Here is a 17,596-nt window from a genome sequence, read left to right as displayed (position 1 = left end):
CCAGAGAGTATGTGAACCTAAAGCTTAAATGAAATGTACCTTCTTTGATACTCAAATTTATTGGAAAATATAGTGAAACATTGTTTTAATCATGGAGGAACTGTAAAGCAAAAACCAGAATTCAAACATAGAAATTTTGAATGTAACCAAAGATTTCAGAGAGTTTTTTGATCTTGGAGCAAGTGACCACTGGTTATGGCACCCCCAACTCCACAGGGTTATAAGTTTTTTTCTTCTCCTTTATTAGAGGTTCTTTTGTGGAAATGTGTGAGAAGTACTCTTAATAGTTTCACTGAGGTGTGCCTTTTATTTTTGGCATTTTTTGAGTGACCCATCAAACTTTCTAGATAGTTGGCTTTTCATTCCTTGAAAGAGCTAAGTATAAGTACTTCACTTGGAATATTCACTCCTGTCTGTTGATCAAATTACAGAAACATTAATGCTAATCCTTAGGATCTTTTTTTTTTAACTTTATTATCCTTTTCTGTAAAGTAATTCAAAAGTGAATGAAACTTTTAATAGTATTTTTATTAGAAGTTGTAGAAAATTTTTGACAGTCTAAATTACATTTACAAGTTGCCCCTCATTTATTTTATTTCTCAAGGAATGTTTATAGATTAGTATCTAAGTCTGTGGTTTATTTTAGCATATAAATCTTTGATATGATAGACTTACTTTAAGTGATAAATATATGGTTATATAAAACATTTTAAACTGTTTTATAACAAATAATTTTAACTTTCACTTTTGTAGAAGAATACCTGCAGTTGACTTTTGATAAATCAGTATTTAAAATTTCTGCAATTCTGCATCCAAGTACCTACTTGAATAAAATACTGCTGGGCAGTGAACAAGGAAGCCTGCAGTTGTGGAATGTAAAATCTAAGTAAGTGTTTTAGTTAGAAAATAATATAGTTGTCACCTTATCCTCATCAACTACTTCTTAATGCATACTTAAGTCTCATTTATCCCTGTCCTTATATATTTATTTGGAGGGTTGTCTATAAATACAGTTGGTCCCCTATATCAGAGGAGTCAACCTCGGATCAAAAATATTCAAGGAAAAATAGATAAATAATAATACAACAATAAAACATCACATTTTAAAATAGTACAGTGTAACAGCTATTTACATAGTATTTACATTATATTAGCTTTTATAAGTAAGCTAGAGATTATTTAAAGTATATGCATAAATGTGTGAAAGTTGTATGCAAATACCACACCATTTTATGTAAGGGACTTGAGCATCTGTGAATTTTGGTATCAGCAGAGAGGTTGGGGAAGTCCTGGAACCAATCCCCCACAGATACTGAGATATAACTGTATGTTTGCTTTTGGAGTTGTTGTTGCTGGCATCACATATGTGAAAGCTGGCATGTGATCCTGACACTTGTTAGACAGCTTCATAAATGCTCACTGAAAAGTATGTACTAATGACCTAATAACTAAAGAACTGCTATAGAGAAGGCTCTAATAAAGTAATAGGAGATCCATCAGAAAATAATAATTATGAGATTATGACTAGGGAGGCTCTAATTTTCCATACATGAAGATTTTCTATACATGAAGATGGTAAAGGATGGAAAGGCAAATCAATGACAATGTAGTGCTAGCATTTAGAAATGACTTTTCGGGTTTAAAGTACTTCCATCGCCTCCCATAGATATGGCACATATCTGTAATGTTGGTGTAGCTGGAGGGCTGGATACTCAATTTTGAATACTTCTACCCATTATTTAAACATTTATCAGTAGAAAAAGGTGGCAGCTCACACTTCTTTGTGTAGCATTTTGAAAAGCAAACAAAAATATTTGACTGTCCAAATTGTTTTTCCCAAAGTCCTTATCAATTCAAAAGGGAAAATAAGATTATTAAAGATTTAATGATTTGAATCAGTGTTTCATTTCAGTTTAACAAATACCATTGACTGCCTACTTTGTGCTAGGTTCAGGGATAGTGACTGAAATACTGTCTTTGCCCATTTACATAATTTAGTACATGATTTAATACTTTAATGATAATTATAATGATTTCAGATACCTCTGTTTGCTCCATGGATGTGTTATTTGTCATTCATGGCTTGCTTCTGAAATTGAGAGCAGCAGTACTGTTGTCATATGACAGTCATATAACATGCAAATAATATTGTTATTAAAATATAAGTTATTCCCTTTCATGATGATGTTTCTATAAAGATATTGCAGTCCTAAATTTTTTTTACTGTAGTCTGTAATATAACATGGTTTTTACTCATGTATTTTTTTTTTCCACTTAGGACATTTTATTTCTTAAAGAGGTGGCATAGCATAGTAGTTAGTTTGAGATCTATAATTTGGACAATATTACTAACCTTGTGATGTTAGTTTAATTATCAGAATAGTGTGTGGAAGAGTAAGAACTTAATAAATATCACCTATTATTATTTCACATTTTAATGTGCCCGATATTGTTTTCCTCATATATATATATCTTTCAACTATTTTTCTTCTTATAGTAAACTTCTATATACATTTCCAGGATGGAAACTTGGAGTGACAGCTCTTCAGCAGGTTAGTATTTTTCTGTTAAGTCAAAGAGGAAACAAAGTTAATAGGAAAATCCTTTAGTTTCAGGAATCAATCATAATTTTAGATGTAAAGACAAAACAATATATAGCTTAGCTTACCTTAAAATTGTTAGCCTGAGGAAATAGTGTTTTGGAAATGTAAGTTAAAACAAGTAATAATGCTTTTGCCAATAACGCTTATGGAGTCCTTTGTGCTTATAGTTTGACTTTAAACCTGTGATTGCTATAGATCCTTGTTACTAATCATTTTGCAAGTATATGTATTCCATTGTCTTGTGTAGCTTGGAAATGAGTGTTCAGCAATGCAAGGGGTATTGTAAGTCATGCAGAGAAATTTGTCAAGATGTTGAGATTTATGGTTTGAAATTATTGGAGCCAAAATCCTAATGTTTGATTCGATGATGGACTATTTAAGAAATAACTGCTTTTTTTAATGTGCAAAATATGTATAAATAAATGAATGCATGTCTACAGCAAATCCTGTGTTTCTATTGGCCACATATGTAGCCAGTATACCCTTATCTTTCTCAGTACCCATTGTCTATACTTGCCCAATTTATATGTATTCCTTATCTTCTCTTACCACCATCAACCTAGCTCCACTTTTGCCTATCCAGAAGACTCCGTAAGTATCAGAGGATTAGGTCCCTTGAGGACAAGGGATTATATATTTTTTAGTATCTCCAGTTTCTACACAGGGTCTCATGCATAGTAGACAGTTGATGACAAATTAATAAAACGTGTAACCTGATTCCATTCTGTAATGATATTGGACATTGATCTTTGCTAAAATAGAGAAATTCATAATAGATCCTGTATGTAAGACTTGTATTATAGACCGTTATAACCATAGAATATTAGAACTGGAACAGACTAACTGTATAACTTTTTTTACCTTTCTCCTTTCTAGGAATTGTCTCCTTTTACTGTTTCCATCCAGTCCAGTGATCTGTAATGATTTTATACATAGGTTTCTTTTTCTGTTGTGGCTGTTTTCTTTCTAAAATCTTACCAGCTAGGTTTTGGGAATGAGGATGGGGTGTTGACTGGCAGAATTGAAGCTGGGAAGTAATTTGGAAATGTTGTTTCTGAATACTTCTATGCTGAATAAAAAAGTATGCTGGAATGGTAATACTTGTTGAGTTTTTCTGCCATCTTTAAGAAGATACTTCATTATTTCTTTTGACAGCACCTAATAAATGATGCATATCATCAGGATTATTAAAGCTATTTTGCTTTAGAAAATAAAAGTTTGAATAATCTAATTTTTAGGCACCAGCTGTGGATGTTGTTGCTATTGGTCTTATGTCAGGTCAAGTTATCATACACAACATTAAATTTAATGAAACATTAATGAAGTTTCGTCAAGACTGGGGACCCATTACTTCAATATCATTTCGCACAGGTAACTTTTAACATACTTATTGATAGAAGATAAGAACACTTAAAATTCATTATTTAAAAGTCAAATGTTTTTTGTCTTCTGATAGCTTAATCTAATAGAAGTGAATGAATACTGGAGTAAAAGGCAAAGAAATATAAATAGATTATTGGTATATAGTTCTTTCTAACTTTATGGATTAAAAGGGAAGAGAGAATTCTTATTTTGGGGGATCTAGAAGTATTTTTCTTGATGTATTTTATTTTAATAACAGATGGTCATCCAGTAATGGCAGCTGGAAGCCCATGTGGCCATATCGGACTCTGGGATCTGGAAGACAAAAAATTAATCAACCAAATGAGAAATGCACACTCTACAGCAATTGCCGGACTGACATTTCTCCATAGAGAGCCACTTCTTGTCACAAATGGCGCTGACAATGCTCTCAGGGTATTAGGATTGTTGTTATCTTCCTGACTCATCTAACTTACCCTTTGGGTTATTACAAGCTTGCTTTAATGTGTCAGCTTTCAACCTAGAAGATGAAAGGAATATGGAATGAGATACTGGTATAGATGAGACAAAAAGCACAGCAGGTGACATGATTGCAGCGTAGCGGGAAAGAATTACAGTTTATTTCTCTCCCAGTACCCACTCCCTCCCTTGTAGCTCCAGGGTCACTGGCTTAGCAAGCACTACCCAATGCCAGTTGATTTATGTAGGGGGTGATTTGACTACTTGCAGATCAGATGGAACATTGTAGAAGAACTTTACATTTTTATTTCTTGGCAGATATGGATATTTGATGGTCCTACAGGTGAAGGCCGACTTTTGAGATTCAGAATGGGTCATAGTGCTCCTCTTACCAGTATCAGATATTATGGACAGAATGGACAGCAGATTCTAAGTGCAAGTGAGCTTCTGTTTCATACTATTAGTTTATTTCAGCAAGTATTGAGATGTGGGTGCCCAGTATTAGGTTTGATATTTATACATACTTAGATTCACATATCTCTTTGAGTGACTTAGAAGTCTGGGTAAAACTAAGAGTCCTTTTTGTCTACTTGAGAAGCACTATAGATATTATTACCTGTGCTTAATGTGTCCTTCTGTTTACTAATCCTCAGAGACAGAATGGTCAGATTCTAAAAATTCTGTTAGTCTGCTGAAAATTATTAGTACCTCATTTTCATTTTATCCTTTGTTCTTACTAAATGCCATTCTATAAAATGTTCAATATTTTAATGAAGTAGTTGCAATCTGGTTTTCCCTTTAAACTGTCCCAAACTGTAACTTCAAGATTTTCAAATTGAATTTTATAAAATTTGTGATTCACATAGTCCCTTGTTTTGATGAAGCTTGATTAGAGATTTTCTGTATATATCAACAGGTCAAGATGGAACTCTTCAGTCATTTTCCACAGTACACGAAAAATTCAATAAGAGCTTGGGACATGGTAGGTCCTTTGCAAGACAGAAAATAAGCTGGTCACGAAAGAAACATTTTGACATTCTGTGAAACAACTGGAAGAGGTTTCATTAATGCATTTTATTTTTTCTCGGATGAACTAGATAAACATGTATGGAAGAGGTAGTAAGATTCCTAGGATCAAAGTTGCTATAGAAGTGGTTGAGGTTCTGCTATGAGGTTATTGAAAAAGGTTAGACATCTTGGGTGGTAAAAACATACGGCTGCCACCCAAAAGATGTTGATGGCCTTACTTGAGGTACTGTACAGTGCACAGTTTTTAAAATGGAAGGTAGCTTAGAGAAAGCATCAAAGTAAGCAGCATCCAATTATTTTGCCTTAAAGCAATCATTTTGTTCTCTTTCCCTTTTCATAGTTTCCAGCCTTTGAAAGATTGTATTAAACAACAAAATCTTATTCAGTTTTATTATTACTAATTTTAAGTGACTGTCTTATACAATTCATGCATGTATATAAATTTAAACATTTTTTAACAATATCTAAAATAACTTTTCTTAGAATTAAAAAATAACAGTGGCAATAACATCTTTTGTTTTTGACTTAAATGGGAATGTCTTGAACTTTATAGTTATAAGGCAATGATAACTTTTCTTTTATATACACTTTTTATTAAGGATTCATAGCTAGCTATGTTCCCCTCTCCCCCAACCTCAGGGTTAATAAATAAAAAGAGAGTCAAACGTAAAGGACTTCAGAATACCATGTCAGTGAGACTTCCACCCATCACAAAGTTTGCAGCAGGTAAGTAACTTCATACTGTGTTTTGAGAAGTTCTCCTTTGTCATTTATTTCCTACTGTGTGCTATTTTATTTTCTCTGTTTTAATAAATGCTTTTACAAATATTAATAAGCATTCAGAAGGTAACCCCAGGTGCATGCTGGTCTTGTGTGAAGACTAAAAATGAGTTATGTTAAATGTAACTTCTCATCTATTAACCTTAGGCTTTGCTCTTCTCTATAACAGGTATTTATAATATTTGATTTTATAGCCTTTCTTTTTGTTTTGTCATATGCCTAGTATAATGAAAGTTACTAATGTAAAAAGAACTGGAACAGCAAAGTATGAGAACACAGAGGTCTGACTAATTAAGATCTAAGACTACTGAGGTCTTAGTATACTATGTCATTTGATCAATGCTTCTTTCAAAGAAGTGATTTTAAGAAAAATATAGATAATGGGTTTGTTGCGTGAAATCTATCATGGGAAATTACTGTGTAGGCACCATTTCTATTTGAAAGTTATTATTATGACACCTTTCTGTTTTCTTAGAGCTTGAATGATGTTTCTAAATACATTTGAATCACATCACTCATCTGCTTAAAATTTTTTAGTGGCTTCTTACACCTTTAGAGTGGAATCTCATCTCCTTAACATGACTTCCAAGACCTTTTGTAGTGTGGTCCTGATTGCCTTGCCCTACTCCTGTCCCTCCCAAGAAGATACTACACTTACTTGCTGTCCTGCGTTTTGTTCGTTTTTTCTTGTGCATGTTATCCCCCCTGCTAATTTCTACTTGTTCTACCACTCTATCCAGAGAGCCATTTACTTTCCCCAAATCTCCTGAGTGGTCTTATAAGAAAACACTGTCATACTTTATGATATGATAATTTCTTCTAATTAGAATCTCTTGTTAGGTATGTTAATTAGCTTGATTTAGCCATTCCACAATGTATACATATCACAACATTATGTTCTATGCCATAAACATAACTACACACACTTTTTATTCGTCAATTAAAATATAGTAACCTCTTGTTAGATTGGAAACATTGCTATCAGGTATTACCTGTTTGTTTTACTGTTGTATCTGTAGTGTCTGAAATATTAGCTGCCTAATAAGTAATAGATGAATAACAGAATGAAAAGTAATTTGATTTATGATTTTCATTACGTTTTAGAGGAAGCTCGTGAAAGTGACTGGGATGGTATCATTGCTTGCCATCAAGGTAAGCTATCTTGCTCAACCTGGAATTATCAAAAATCTACAATAGGTGCTTACTTTCTCAAGCCAAAAGAGATGAAGAAAGATGACATAACTGCAACAGTAAGTGAGCTTGTTTATAAGAGTATCTTCTCTTTAAAACTTTCCTATGGAAATCTTGTTATACTCAAGGTTTCTGATCATAATATTGATTGAAAGAACGTAGTTTAACATTTTAAAGCATTGCGTAACCCAAGGCCACAAAGATTTGCTCCTGTGGCTTCTAAGAGTTTTCTAGTTTTAGCTCTTATATTTAGGTTTATTCTCTCTGAATTGATTTTTGTGTATGGTATGATAAAGGGGTCCAAATTCGTTTTTTCGCATGTGGATATCCAGTTGTCCCAGCACTATTTGTTCAAAAGACTATTCTTTCTCCGTTAATGATCTTGTTACCTCTACTGAAAGTCATTTGACCTTGTATGTAAGAATTCATTTCTGGACTCGGAATTCTCTTCCATTGGTCTGTATGTCTGTTCTTATACCAGTACCACACTGTCTTGATTTTGGTAGCTTGTGGTAAGTTGTGAAATCAGGAAGTGTGACTTCTCCAGGTTTTTTGTTCTTTTTTCAAGATTGTTTTGGCTTTTCTGGTCCCTTGTATTTCCATATGGATTTTAGAATGAGCTTATCAATTTCTGCAAAAAAAAGCAGCTACAATTTTGACAGGGATCTCATTTTGATTTTGCAGATCAGTTTGAGTGTTGTCTCTGATCTATGAACATGGGGTGTTTTTCCATTTATTGAGATTTTTCTTAATTTTTCAACAATATTCTGTAGTTGTTTGTATATAAGTCTTACACTTCTTTGGGTACATTTTTCCTAGTATTCTTTTTAATGTTATTGAAGTAGAGTTTTTTTTTTTTTTTTTTTTGGATTGTTCATTGAGAGTGTGTCAAAATGCAATTGATTTTTACATTATTGATCTCATATCTTGTAACCTTGCTGAACTTGTTTATTAGTTCTAATAGTTTTTAATAGATGCCTCTGCTTTTGAAAATGCTTATTAAAAGTGTAACTCAACATTCGACCCTGTTTTATACAAATGGCATCGTAAGTATGTATATTCTATTCTCTGTAGTATGAAAATCCAGTCTTAAGTTTTTATATAATTTTCTAAACCATAAAGATTCTATCTTATGCTCCCTTAGGGACGTTTACCTACATAGTTTTGAGTAATGGTTATAATAGTAGTGGTAATCACAGGTAACATTTTCTGTGTGATTACTTTGTTCCAGGCTCTCTCTCTAGCATGGATTATTTCATATTTTCCTCACAACAGTCCTACAGCACGGTGCATTGGTTAGGTGCTTTTTATGGACAGTAAAACAGGTTTTATGAGCAATATGCCTAAGATCAATGTAGCGAGTAAGCGGCAGAGCTGGGATTTTAACCTGAGACAATTCGTTCTAGAATCTATTCTTATAGCCCATAGGGATCACTCATAGAACATTTAGCATGTGTGTATACTATGATATGTGGCTGGAGTTGAGTCATTTGTCTGACAGTCTCAGCTATCTGGAACAAAGCCAGTAACTGATAAGTAATAAGCAAAAGTAAGTATAGAGAGCCTGTGCACTAAAGTACAATTTGTTTCTCAAAAATAACACGGGTTTATTTTTGCTTTGTTTGACTTAGATAATACATTAGAATGAATAAATTAGAAGAGAGTGCCAGGAGCAGGCCAACTAAAAACAGTAACTTCCTTAAAAGAATATAATGCAGGACGGTGTAGGGCCTGTATTACTTGTAGGTTACAGCGTACGAGCTCCTTTAGTTTCCTAATTGTATAACTATACAACATAGCGTAAACATTTATGAATTTTTCAAAATAGGTCAGCTTAATGTTTGTGTTTCATTTAGGAAGATAAAATGTTTTTTAACCATAGTAATTTCCTATCTGAAATACGTATTTTTTTTAAAGAAATCTTTATTTAGAAAAATGTATGTATGTAAAACGTATTTATGTGATGCAATGTAAATATGTCTTGACTCAGTGGTATGTCAGACTTTATATTGCTTTCCTTAGTTAAATAAACCTTCATTAAATCCTTTCTATTTAGTTTGTATAAGTCATCTGTTTAGATGTAAATTCAATATAGATGTAAATTGAATTATCTCTTGGGTGGATGACATCTGACTGATACACATTGGCAATCAGTTATTTCTCCAGCAGTGACCAAATATGTAGCCAGTCTCATGTTTTCAATATAGAGGAAATATATTGACATAATATTGATATTTTAAGTATTAAAATGAGTTTATGTTATGGAGGCTGCTTATAAACCAAATATTTTCTCTGTAGTGTCTTATATATTTCCTTCCTAATATGTCATAATTAAAACATTTTGGGCTTTTGCTTGGCCATTCTAACTAATGATATGTTTTTTGTTTGATGTCAGCCGTGGAAGCGGTTACAAAAGGCAAGACAAAAAGAAATTAGGCAAAAGGAATGTTTTGACTTTAGCCATGTTAATAAATTAAAAATTGAAGGCTAGTCCTATATATAGTTCTCTTGACTTTGTACATTTAAATTGAGTTAACCTTAGTTATGTTTTGTTTTCTTAGATAATGATTCTTCATACTTTTTAAAGAATGGAGATAGAATCTAGCTTGCATGCTTGTACACCCAAATAAAATTACTTTATGTTTAAAAAAACTAACGAAGCAATTCATTTATCATACTTTTTTTAAATAAAAAGGAACAAGTAGATAAAAAATACTTTGGAAAGCATAAAGTGCAATAAAAATGTTAGTTATTTTCCTTGTCATTTGTGGGTTGTTTTTTTTCTTAAAGGCAGTGGATATAACTTCTTGTGGAAACTTTGCTGTAATTGGCCTCTCATCAGGAACTGTAGATGTATATAACATGCAGTCTGGTATACATCGAGGAAGTTTTGGCAAGGATCAAGGTATAGATTTTTTTTCTTTGTTTTTAATTAATATAGGTAGATATAAGACTAGTAGTGAAAGCTGGCATGTATAATCTTTAAGTGCTGGGCATTTTGCTAAAGTTGAAGATGGGTTATAATCAACTCTATATGGCAGAGACTGCCATTGTATCATAAGGACCATGTTGAAAGAGAAAAGTCATGGATACCTAAGAGTTTTGTGGATATTATTCAGATTAATTTTTTTTCTTCTCTCCTTTAAGCAGAAAATCTTAACAAACTTTTCAAACCTATGTTGTATCAATCTGATTTCTGTTTTTTTACTCGAACAATATTAATAATTAAGAATCTTCTTACACCCCTAAAATCCAGATTTATTTAAGATTTTAAAGGATATTTAAGTGGCAGCTTATATATTTGAATGAAGGAATCACTGTGTGTATTGTTCAGAAAGAAACATTGTCAATTCTGATTTTTTTTCTTTTGACATCTACCTTACAGCTCACAAGGGATCTGTTAGAGGCGTCGCAGTGGATGGATTAAACCAGTTGACAGTTACAACTGGTAGTGAAGGATTACTCAAATTCTGGAACTTTAAAAACAAAATTTTAATTCATTCTGTGAGCCTCAGTTCATCTCCAAATATCATGTTGCTACATAGAGACAGGTAAACTTTGAATGATAATGGATTTTCTCTTTGATTCTTTTGGTAAAAGTTATAAAGTCACAAGTTACCAAGTGGGAAAAATCAGACGATTTAGTAAAGAACAACATTTGGCCTAATTTCTCCCAAAGTGTATTTGATTTAACCAAATTCAAGTGGATGTGAGACTTTAGTTCAAGGGTTTTTTGTTCATTAAAACTGGTGCATTTATCTTGCTAGTGGCATTCTGGGACTCGCCTTGGATGACTTCTCCATTAGTGTTCTGGACATAGAAACTAGGAAGATTGTCAGAGAGTTTTCTGGACACCAAGGCCAAATAAATGACATGGTAAAACAAACTCTAACTGATAAAACTTTACTCATTTCTACTTTTATTTGGGTGTGTTATCCTTTAATAGCCTTAAAATCATTATATGAGGTGGTCATCTATTTTAATTTGCAGGCTGTTTTTCAAAGATTTTAAAGGAAAATTTTGAATTGAAAGTTAATATTTTTCAGGGAGTTGATGCCATCAAATTGAAATGTAAGTTTTAGAGCTCATCTTTTTTTTCATTAACTCTAAACAAGGCCAAATTATACTTTAGAGAATGAATGATCCATTGGCCTATATGTCGTTCTTAATATTAAAATAGGCTGGGAGAACTCATTTCTGTTTTACTGTGTATGGAATGAATTAATAGTAGGAAGCCATTTGCCTGGAATACCTGGTGTCTGGTTTATTTTACTTTAGTGCTATTTTTAGAGTTTATATATCTTAACTCTGAAAGGGTTTAATTAATAAAAATATGCTTAAGTTTTACTATTATATTCTTATAATGGGATGTATGATGGAAAGAAGTCAACTAGTTTAAAAAGCGTGTTTAATTAAAAAGTACTTTTAAAATAAATTTGTCACTTGAGGACCATATGAAGTATATGGTATCATTTTTCATCTATTGCAGATACCTTGATTTGCTTGAAAACAGAAAATGTAAAATAAAAATAAAATCTTAATACTTAGTGACAAACCCAACAGCTACATTTACTAGTTCTCACACCAAAAATCAGAATTTACTCCTTTCCTTAAAAATTGAAGGAAAAAAACCTGGTCAGGACATTGTGTTCTGCAGATAGGAGGTTGGCAGAATTACACATCAACGGAATTTGTTTTGACAGCATCTGTAGAAACGAGGATGGGATTGGGTTAATTGTGCTGAAATGGCACTTTTGCAAACATCTGTCAGTGTCAACTTGCTCTTCCTATTTCTTTTTCAAACCTTGCTTTCAACTTGTATATCTCGAGTTTCCTTGCTCAGTAATAAGGTACTCCCGTTAGTTAAATCTGTGAGCATTTATAACATGACTTTACCTGTCAGAATCATTCTTTCCCATCCTTTACTATCTGTACCACCCTTCTGTAAATTGATCTATCTGTAACTTGAGATTTGAGTTCCCATTATATTATGGCAGCCTGATGAACAAATTAACATTTATGTATCCCGGTATCATCTACTAATTTAAACTGCTGGATGAACAATCTACTACAACTGTAGACTGTAAAGTTTTTCCTTTTGGGTCACCTTTCACTTGTGATCTGATTTGTGCCTCACAACCCTTAGGTACTACAGGCAAGGAGATCTATTATTTATCCATTTTCATAGCTAGAAAAAATAATAGGTGGCATAAGTAGTTTATTTAAATTTATTTTGAAAATCTGATTATAATTTGTTTAGAAATAAAGCATTATTAAAAGAGAAAAGATTTTTAACTTAAGCTTCAAGAAAAGCAAGCCCTTATCACACACATAAACATAGTCTATAAATAAAGATTATGATTTGAAAATTAATGCAGTACACTTAACTTTTTTAACTTTTAATAATTCATTTAAAAGTCTCATCTTTATCCAGATTCCAAATCAGTGGTATTTAGGAAGTGGTATTTTCTTTTATATAAAATAAGACAGTTTGAATGTTAGTCAAATTAATTTTTTTATGAAGCCTGCATTATCTTTTCATTTATTACATTCTTTAAGGTGTTAACTATATATACATACACATACATACAAATATATTCATATACATTTACATATTTTTTGTGTGTATATATATATTTTTTTTGATTTAAAGGCTTTTAGTCCTGATGGTCGTTGGTTAATAAGTGCTGCAATGGATTGCTCTATTAGGACTTGGGACCTTCCTTCTGGGTGGTAAGTTTATGTTTCTAAATCCCTAACCTCTATAAGATTTCTAAGTTATTTTCTTCACATGTGACTTTTACCTATAGTTAATGGGTTATATGCTTTGTCAATGTGACTATATTTGGAGATTTTTCTGACATGACTATATTGTATCCTTGGAGTGTTTTTGATAACTAAACAGCAGGTAGTAGTGTGATGAAACGTAGTAGAAAAATGAAATCTTACTTAGATTTTCTCATCCTGCAAAATTGAGATACAGAAGCAAGTTGCCTAAACCTTAAGAAAGCTCATTTGGCCTTTTTGATTCTCCAAAATAAAGCTCAGACTTTAAGATGGCAAACTTTTATTTTGAGTTTGTTTAGTTCATGCTGAATTTAGTTAAAAGGTCAAACCCCTTAACTTTTCCTTTTTGTGTGTCTCTTCTGTTTCTCTGATGTAATTCTTAAAAGAAGGCATTTTAGATAGTCTTAGTCCTTTTTGTGTTGCTTATAACAGAATATTGAAACTCGGTTATTTCTAAAGAAAAGAAGTTTATTTCTTACACTTTGGGGGATTGAGAAGACCCGGGTCAAGGGGCCGTATCTGGTGAGAGCCTTCTTGCTAGTGGAGACTCTCCGAAGAGTCGCAAGGTGGTATGGGGTATCACAGAGTAAGGGGGCTGAGCGTGATAATGTAACAGCTTGAGTCTGTCTTCCTCTTCTTATAAAGCCACCAGTTTCCCTTTCATGATAATCCCTTAATCCATGAATGGGTTTATCCGTTAATGAGGACAGAGTCCTCATGATCCAATCACCTCTTAAAGGCACTCCCTCTCAATACCGTGACATTGGGGATTAAGTGTAAACATGAGTTTTGGAGGGGACATTCAAACAATATCTTAAAGTGGTAAAAATGTGTGTCTTCGGATTTGGTTAAAACCTGACAAATGTTCAGAAATCTATTTCATGGGTTGAAATTTGCTACTAATCCCGGACTTTAAAGAGAAAACAACCAATTCTGTAAATCATATGAACAGAGGAGACATACAGAATGTGTGTGGGCTTTATTGTTAAAAATTAAGTAGGTATAGATACCATTTAAAATCATATCATTTAACATAGGATTGCTTAGATGACTATGAAGAAAGGAAGAATTATGGAAATAGCAAAACATCTAATTTAACAGTAACATGCCATTAGAGAAAGATAGGTGAGAAAAATGAGAAGGAAGGTGGTACTTTTTAATCTAAAATATTCCTAAATTAAGCTCTGTTCACTTCCTCTTCCTACTCAGGAATTGAATAAGCTCATATATGAAAACAGTTTGACCTTTAGGAGGGAAAAACTCTGACGTCCTCAGTTCCCTTCAACTTTGAAACAGGCCTGAGGCATACCTACCCATCTTGTGTATACACTGGATTTATAAGCACAGCTAACGATTGTCACTAGTGGATCCAGCTTTAATAACCAGGAACCTTTGTCCACAGGTGTGTCTCTTTCACTTAAAATAGAGTGAAGCAAAATCTAATTTATTGACCATATCCTCCTTTGGCTTCAGAAAGTTCACTAAAAGTTGGCATTTCTTTAATTAAAAAAAATTTTGTTAAAGACACTATTAGAAATATTAGTGGTCTGTCACTTCTTAGGCTGTTGCTATTTTCTAAAAGTTAATGTTATATAATTTGAATTGCTTTAAAATAAGAAAGTTGTATAAATAGTAGAGTTGGCATAATGCTTTTTTCATTTTCCTTTTTAATAGTTTATATTAGTGGGAGAGATTATTCAGTAGTAGTAAAGTGGCAATGTATTTTAAGTGGTAAATTTGTCTTTGGAATGGAAAAATTAGGATCCGAAAGTAGCATTCAAAGCCACTAACCTTTGACTCAGCATTAGCCTTTTGCTGAATTTATTATATCAGTAAAAAGTTGAACAGATTCAAATCTGAAAGCTTTTCAGTTCTAGTATCTTTATTTTTAGGTGAACATAGGCAATTTTAAGTGAATAGAGAGGCATGAAGCTGGGTGTAGCACAAGAGCAAGAAGTGACCACATCGAATTGTTAAAAGGAAATGTAATAAAATCTAAATTGATTGGAGAAAAGCATATTTTTATTAAAGAAAAAAGTTTTTGGTTAACATTTGAAGTGGACCAAATGAGAGAGCTGGAATAACTATCCAACAACTGCTGCTGCTTAGTAGCAACTAAGCTAAGATTTACAATGTGCTGCTAGGCACTGTATATGCTTTTATTTTTCATATCCTAACAAGTTGTAGGTACTATTACTGTTATTAGTCCCATTTCAAAAATGAGGAAGTGGAGGCTATTTGAGAAATTAAGTGATTTGCCCAAGGCGACATAGTTTATAAATGACAGAGCACAAAATAAGCACAGGAGAAAGAAATAGGTTTCTTAACAGTTATGTTATCATCTTTGCTCAGACTGTATTTGTCTCGTTTTAAGTATGAACTGATTTTGTTGGAAAAAAACATAATTAGTGTGACAGCCTTTGGAAATTACTAGTTCTTCTTTTAATTAAATAATTTGAATAATGAAAACACATTACATAGCCTGGAAAGTGAAGCTATCTATGAGTAAACCTTTGAGTGTATTAACATACAGGTATATCCATCTGGAATTGTGCCTATCTGAAACAAATTGCATGGGTGTTAAACTTTCTTGTAAAGTTTTTTTAAAGTGCTGAAATATTTGTTATGTTTGTAAAATTTTCAGAGGAACTGAGTTGAAATTTTTTGTCTCTGAAGTTATCATTCCTCTACCACTACCACCACCTTTTATGTCTGGTTGTTTTTGATCTAATAGAAATTCGGATTGAATTCTTTTTTTTTTTTTTTCCTGAGACGAAGTCTTGCTCTGTTGCCCAGGCTAGACAGTGCAACCTCCATCTCCCAGGTTCAAGCAATTCTCCTGCCTCAGCTTCCTGAGCAGCTGGGACCACAGGCATGTGCCACCATGCCCGGCTAAATGTTTTGTTTTTTTTTTTTTAATGGAGTTGGGGTTTCACCATGTGGCCAGGCTGATCTCAAACTCCTGACCTCAAGTGATCCACCCACCTCGGCCTCCCAAAGTGCTGGGATTCCAGCCGTGAGCCACCGTGCCTGGCCCAGATTGCGTTCTTTGAGGGGTGAGAAATACATAAAATTAAATAATCTGAATAGAACTTTTCATTTGTTCTGTCTCACCCAACCCCTACTACTTCCTGAGGAGCATTACGTGAGAAGAATTGGAATAGACATTGTTTTGAATTTCTCACTGAGGCAGAAACATCCCCTTCTACTCCTTAAAGATTTCTGTGGAAGGTGATTTTAGCACTTTGGAAATAGAACATATGGAAGCAGTCTCCATTTGCTCAGAATAATAATCAGAAACAACCTTCTGAATGGTTATGCAGGGCTCAAATCTTGTAAATCTGATCCCTTAGAATAGGAATTGTATTAATATTCTTTGAGAAAAAATTATAAGGTACCTGCGACTTATTTTTTAACATTAGCATGAAACTATATGGTAGTTTTAGGTCTGGGATGAGCCTGTGCATTTATGTTTTATGAACTAATGTGGCAGTGTAGAATAGCTGTGTATGTGGAAACCACCTTCCTCAATTTGGTGGTTTTATATAATGGAAGTCCCATCTACCTACACACCACAGCTGTGGAAATGAAGTTACACAATGAAGTTGACAAGATAATTATAGTATGAAGTAAAATAAGTTTGCTCAAGCAGTAAGCTTTCTTTTTAACAGATAGTTCCTAAACATGTTAGGAGGTTTTACCCTTCACATATGTAAACTTTTGATGAGTAATATTCAGACAAAGGAAATACCTTAAGATTTGAAATTGCCATGTTTTAGGTTTAATCTTTGTATGTGTTAGGATAATATCTTCATCTGTGGATTGTTTGGATTAAGTGACTTAACATAAATAATTTAATAGTCCATGGCATAGAATAAGTGCTTAGCAAATGTTTTCTTCTCCCCAATTCCCTTGATTCCCAATAAAAGCCATTCTTGTGAGCTTTCAAAACAGACTTGAAGAGAAATCAGACAAGTTATTGCTTCCTTCCCCATAATGGACAGTTAAACAGCAGTCGTTTTCCTGAACACACTTTGATGTGTGTGTGTTTGTTTCCGGTGCTTCTAATTGTTGTCTTTTCTTTCCATCTTGCATTCATTGTTTAAGGTTTATATTTTTATTGACTCTTTCAGCAAATTGAGAGAGGCGTTTTACCATGGGCAAGCAACTTAATGTCTCACACTGGACAGTCTTCATTTACATTTGAGCTGCTCACAGTGTGTGTCCCATGAATCACCAATGTAGGCCTACTCTGGGTGTTTGTAAGCTATTGCCCTCTTTTTGTGTTTTAGTTTCAGTAGTAGCTTTACTATAATTTATGTTGGCTAACAATATAAATTGGGTAGAACTGCTTGGGTGAAAATCCTGACCCAATTGCTTTCTAC

General features: G+C 33.1%; 1 protein-coding gene across 1 annotated transcript in view; it reads left to right on the top strand.

The window, feature by feature from the left end:
* Positions 1 to 17,596, top strand: part of WDR36 (WD repeat domain 36) — a 37,478-nt gene that overhangs the window by 7,763 nt on the left and 12,119 nt on the right. The window contains exons 5-16 of the mRNA XM_050793050.1: positions 754 to 886; positions 2,498 to 2,552; positions 3,842 to 3,974; positions 4,225 to 4,400; positions 4,743 to 4,863; positions 5,341 to 5,406; positions 6,093 to 6,179; positions 7,338 to 7,483; positions 10,215 to 10,329; positions 10,810 to 10,975; positions 11,192 to 11,300; positions 13,078 to 13,157. Of these exons, the coding sequence (XP_050649007.1) occupies positions 754 to 886; positions 2,498 to 2,552; positions 3,842 to 3,974; positions 4,225 to 4,400; positions 4,743 to 4,863; positions 5,341 to 5,406; positions 6,093 to 6,179; positions 7,338 to 7,483; positions 10,215 to 10,329; positions 10,810 to 10,975; positions 11,192 to 11,300; positions 13,078 to 13,157 (1,387 nt within the window). The remainder of the gene's footprint in view (positions 1 to 753; positions 887 to 2,497; positions 2,553 to 3,841; positions 3,975 to 4,224; positions 4,401 to 4,742; positions 4,864 to 5,340; positions 5,407 to 6,092; positions 6,180 to 7,337; positions 7,484 to 10,214; positions 10,330 to 10,809; positions 10,976 to 11,191; positions 11,301 to 13,077; positions 13,158 to 17,596) is intronic.

This window comes from Macaca thibetana, chromosome 6 (genome assembly GCF_024542745.1).
Source record: "Macaca thibetana thibetana isolate TM-01 chromosome 6, ASM2454274v1, whole genome shotgun sequence".
In the NCBI taxonomy this organism is placed as follows: domain Eukaryota; kingdom Metazoa; phylum Chordata; class Mammalia; order Primates; family Cercopithecidae; genus Macaca; species Macaca thibetana.
The sequence above is the reverse complement of the archived record's forward strand: the minus strand, read 5'-3'. Positions and strand labels throughout refer to the sequence as shown.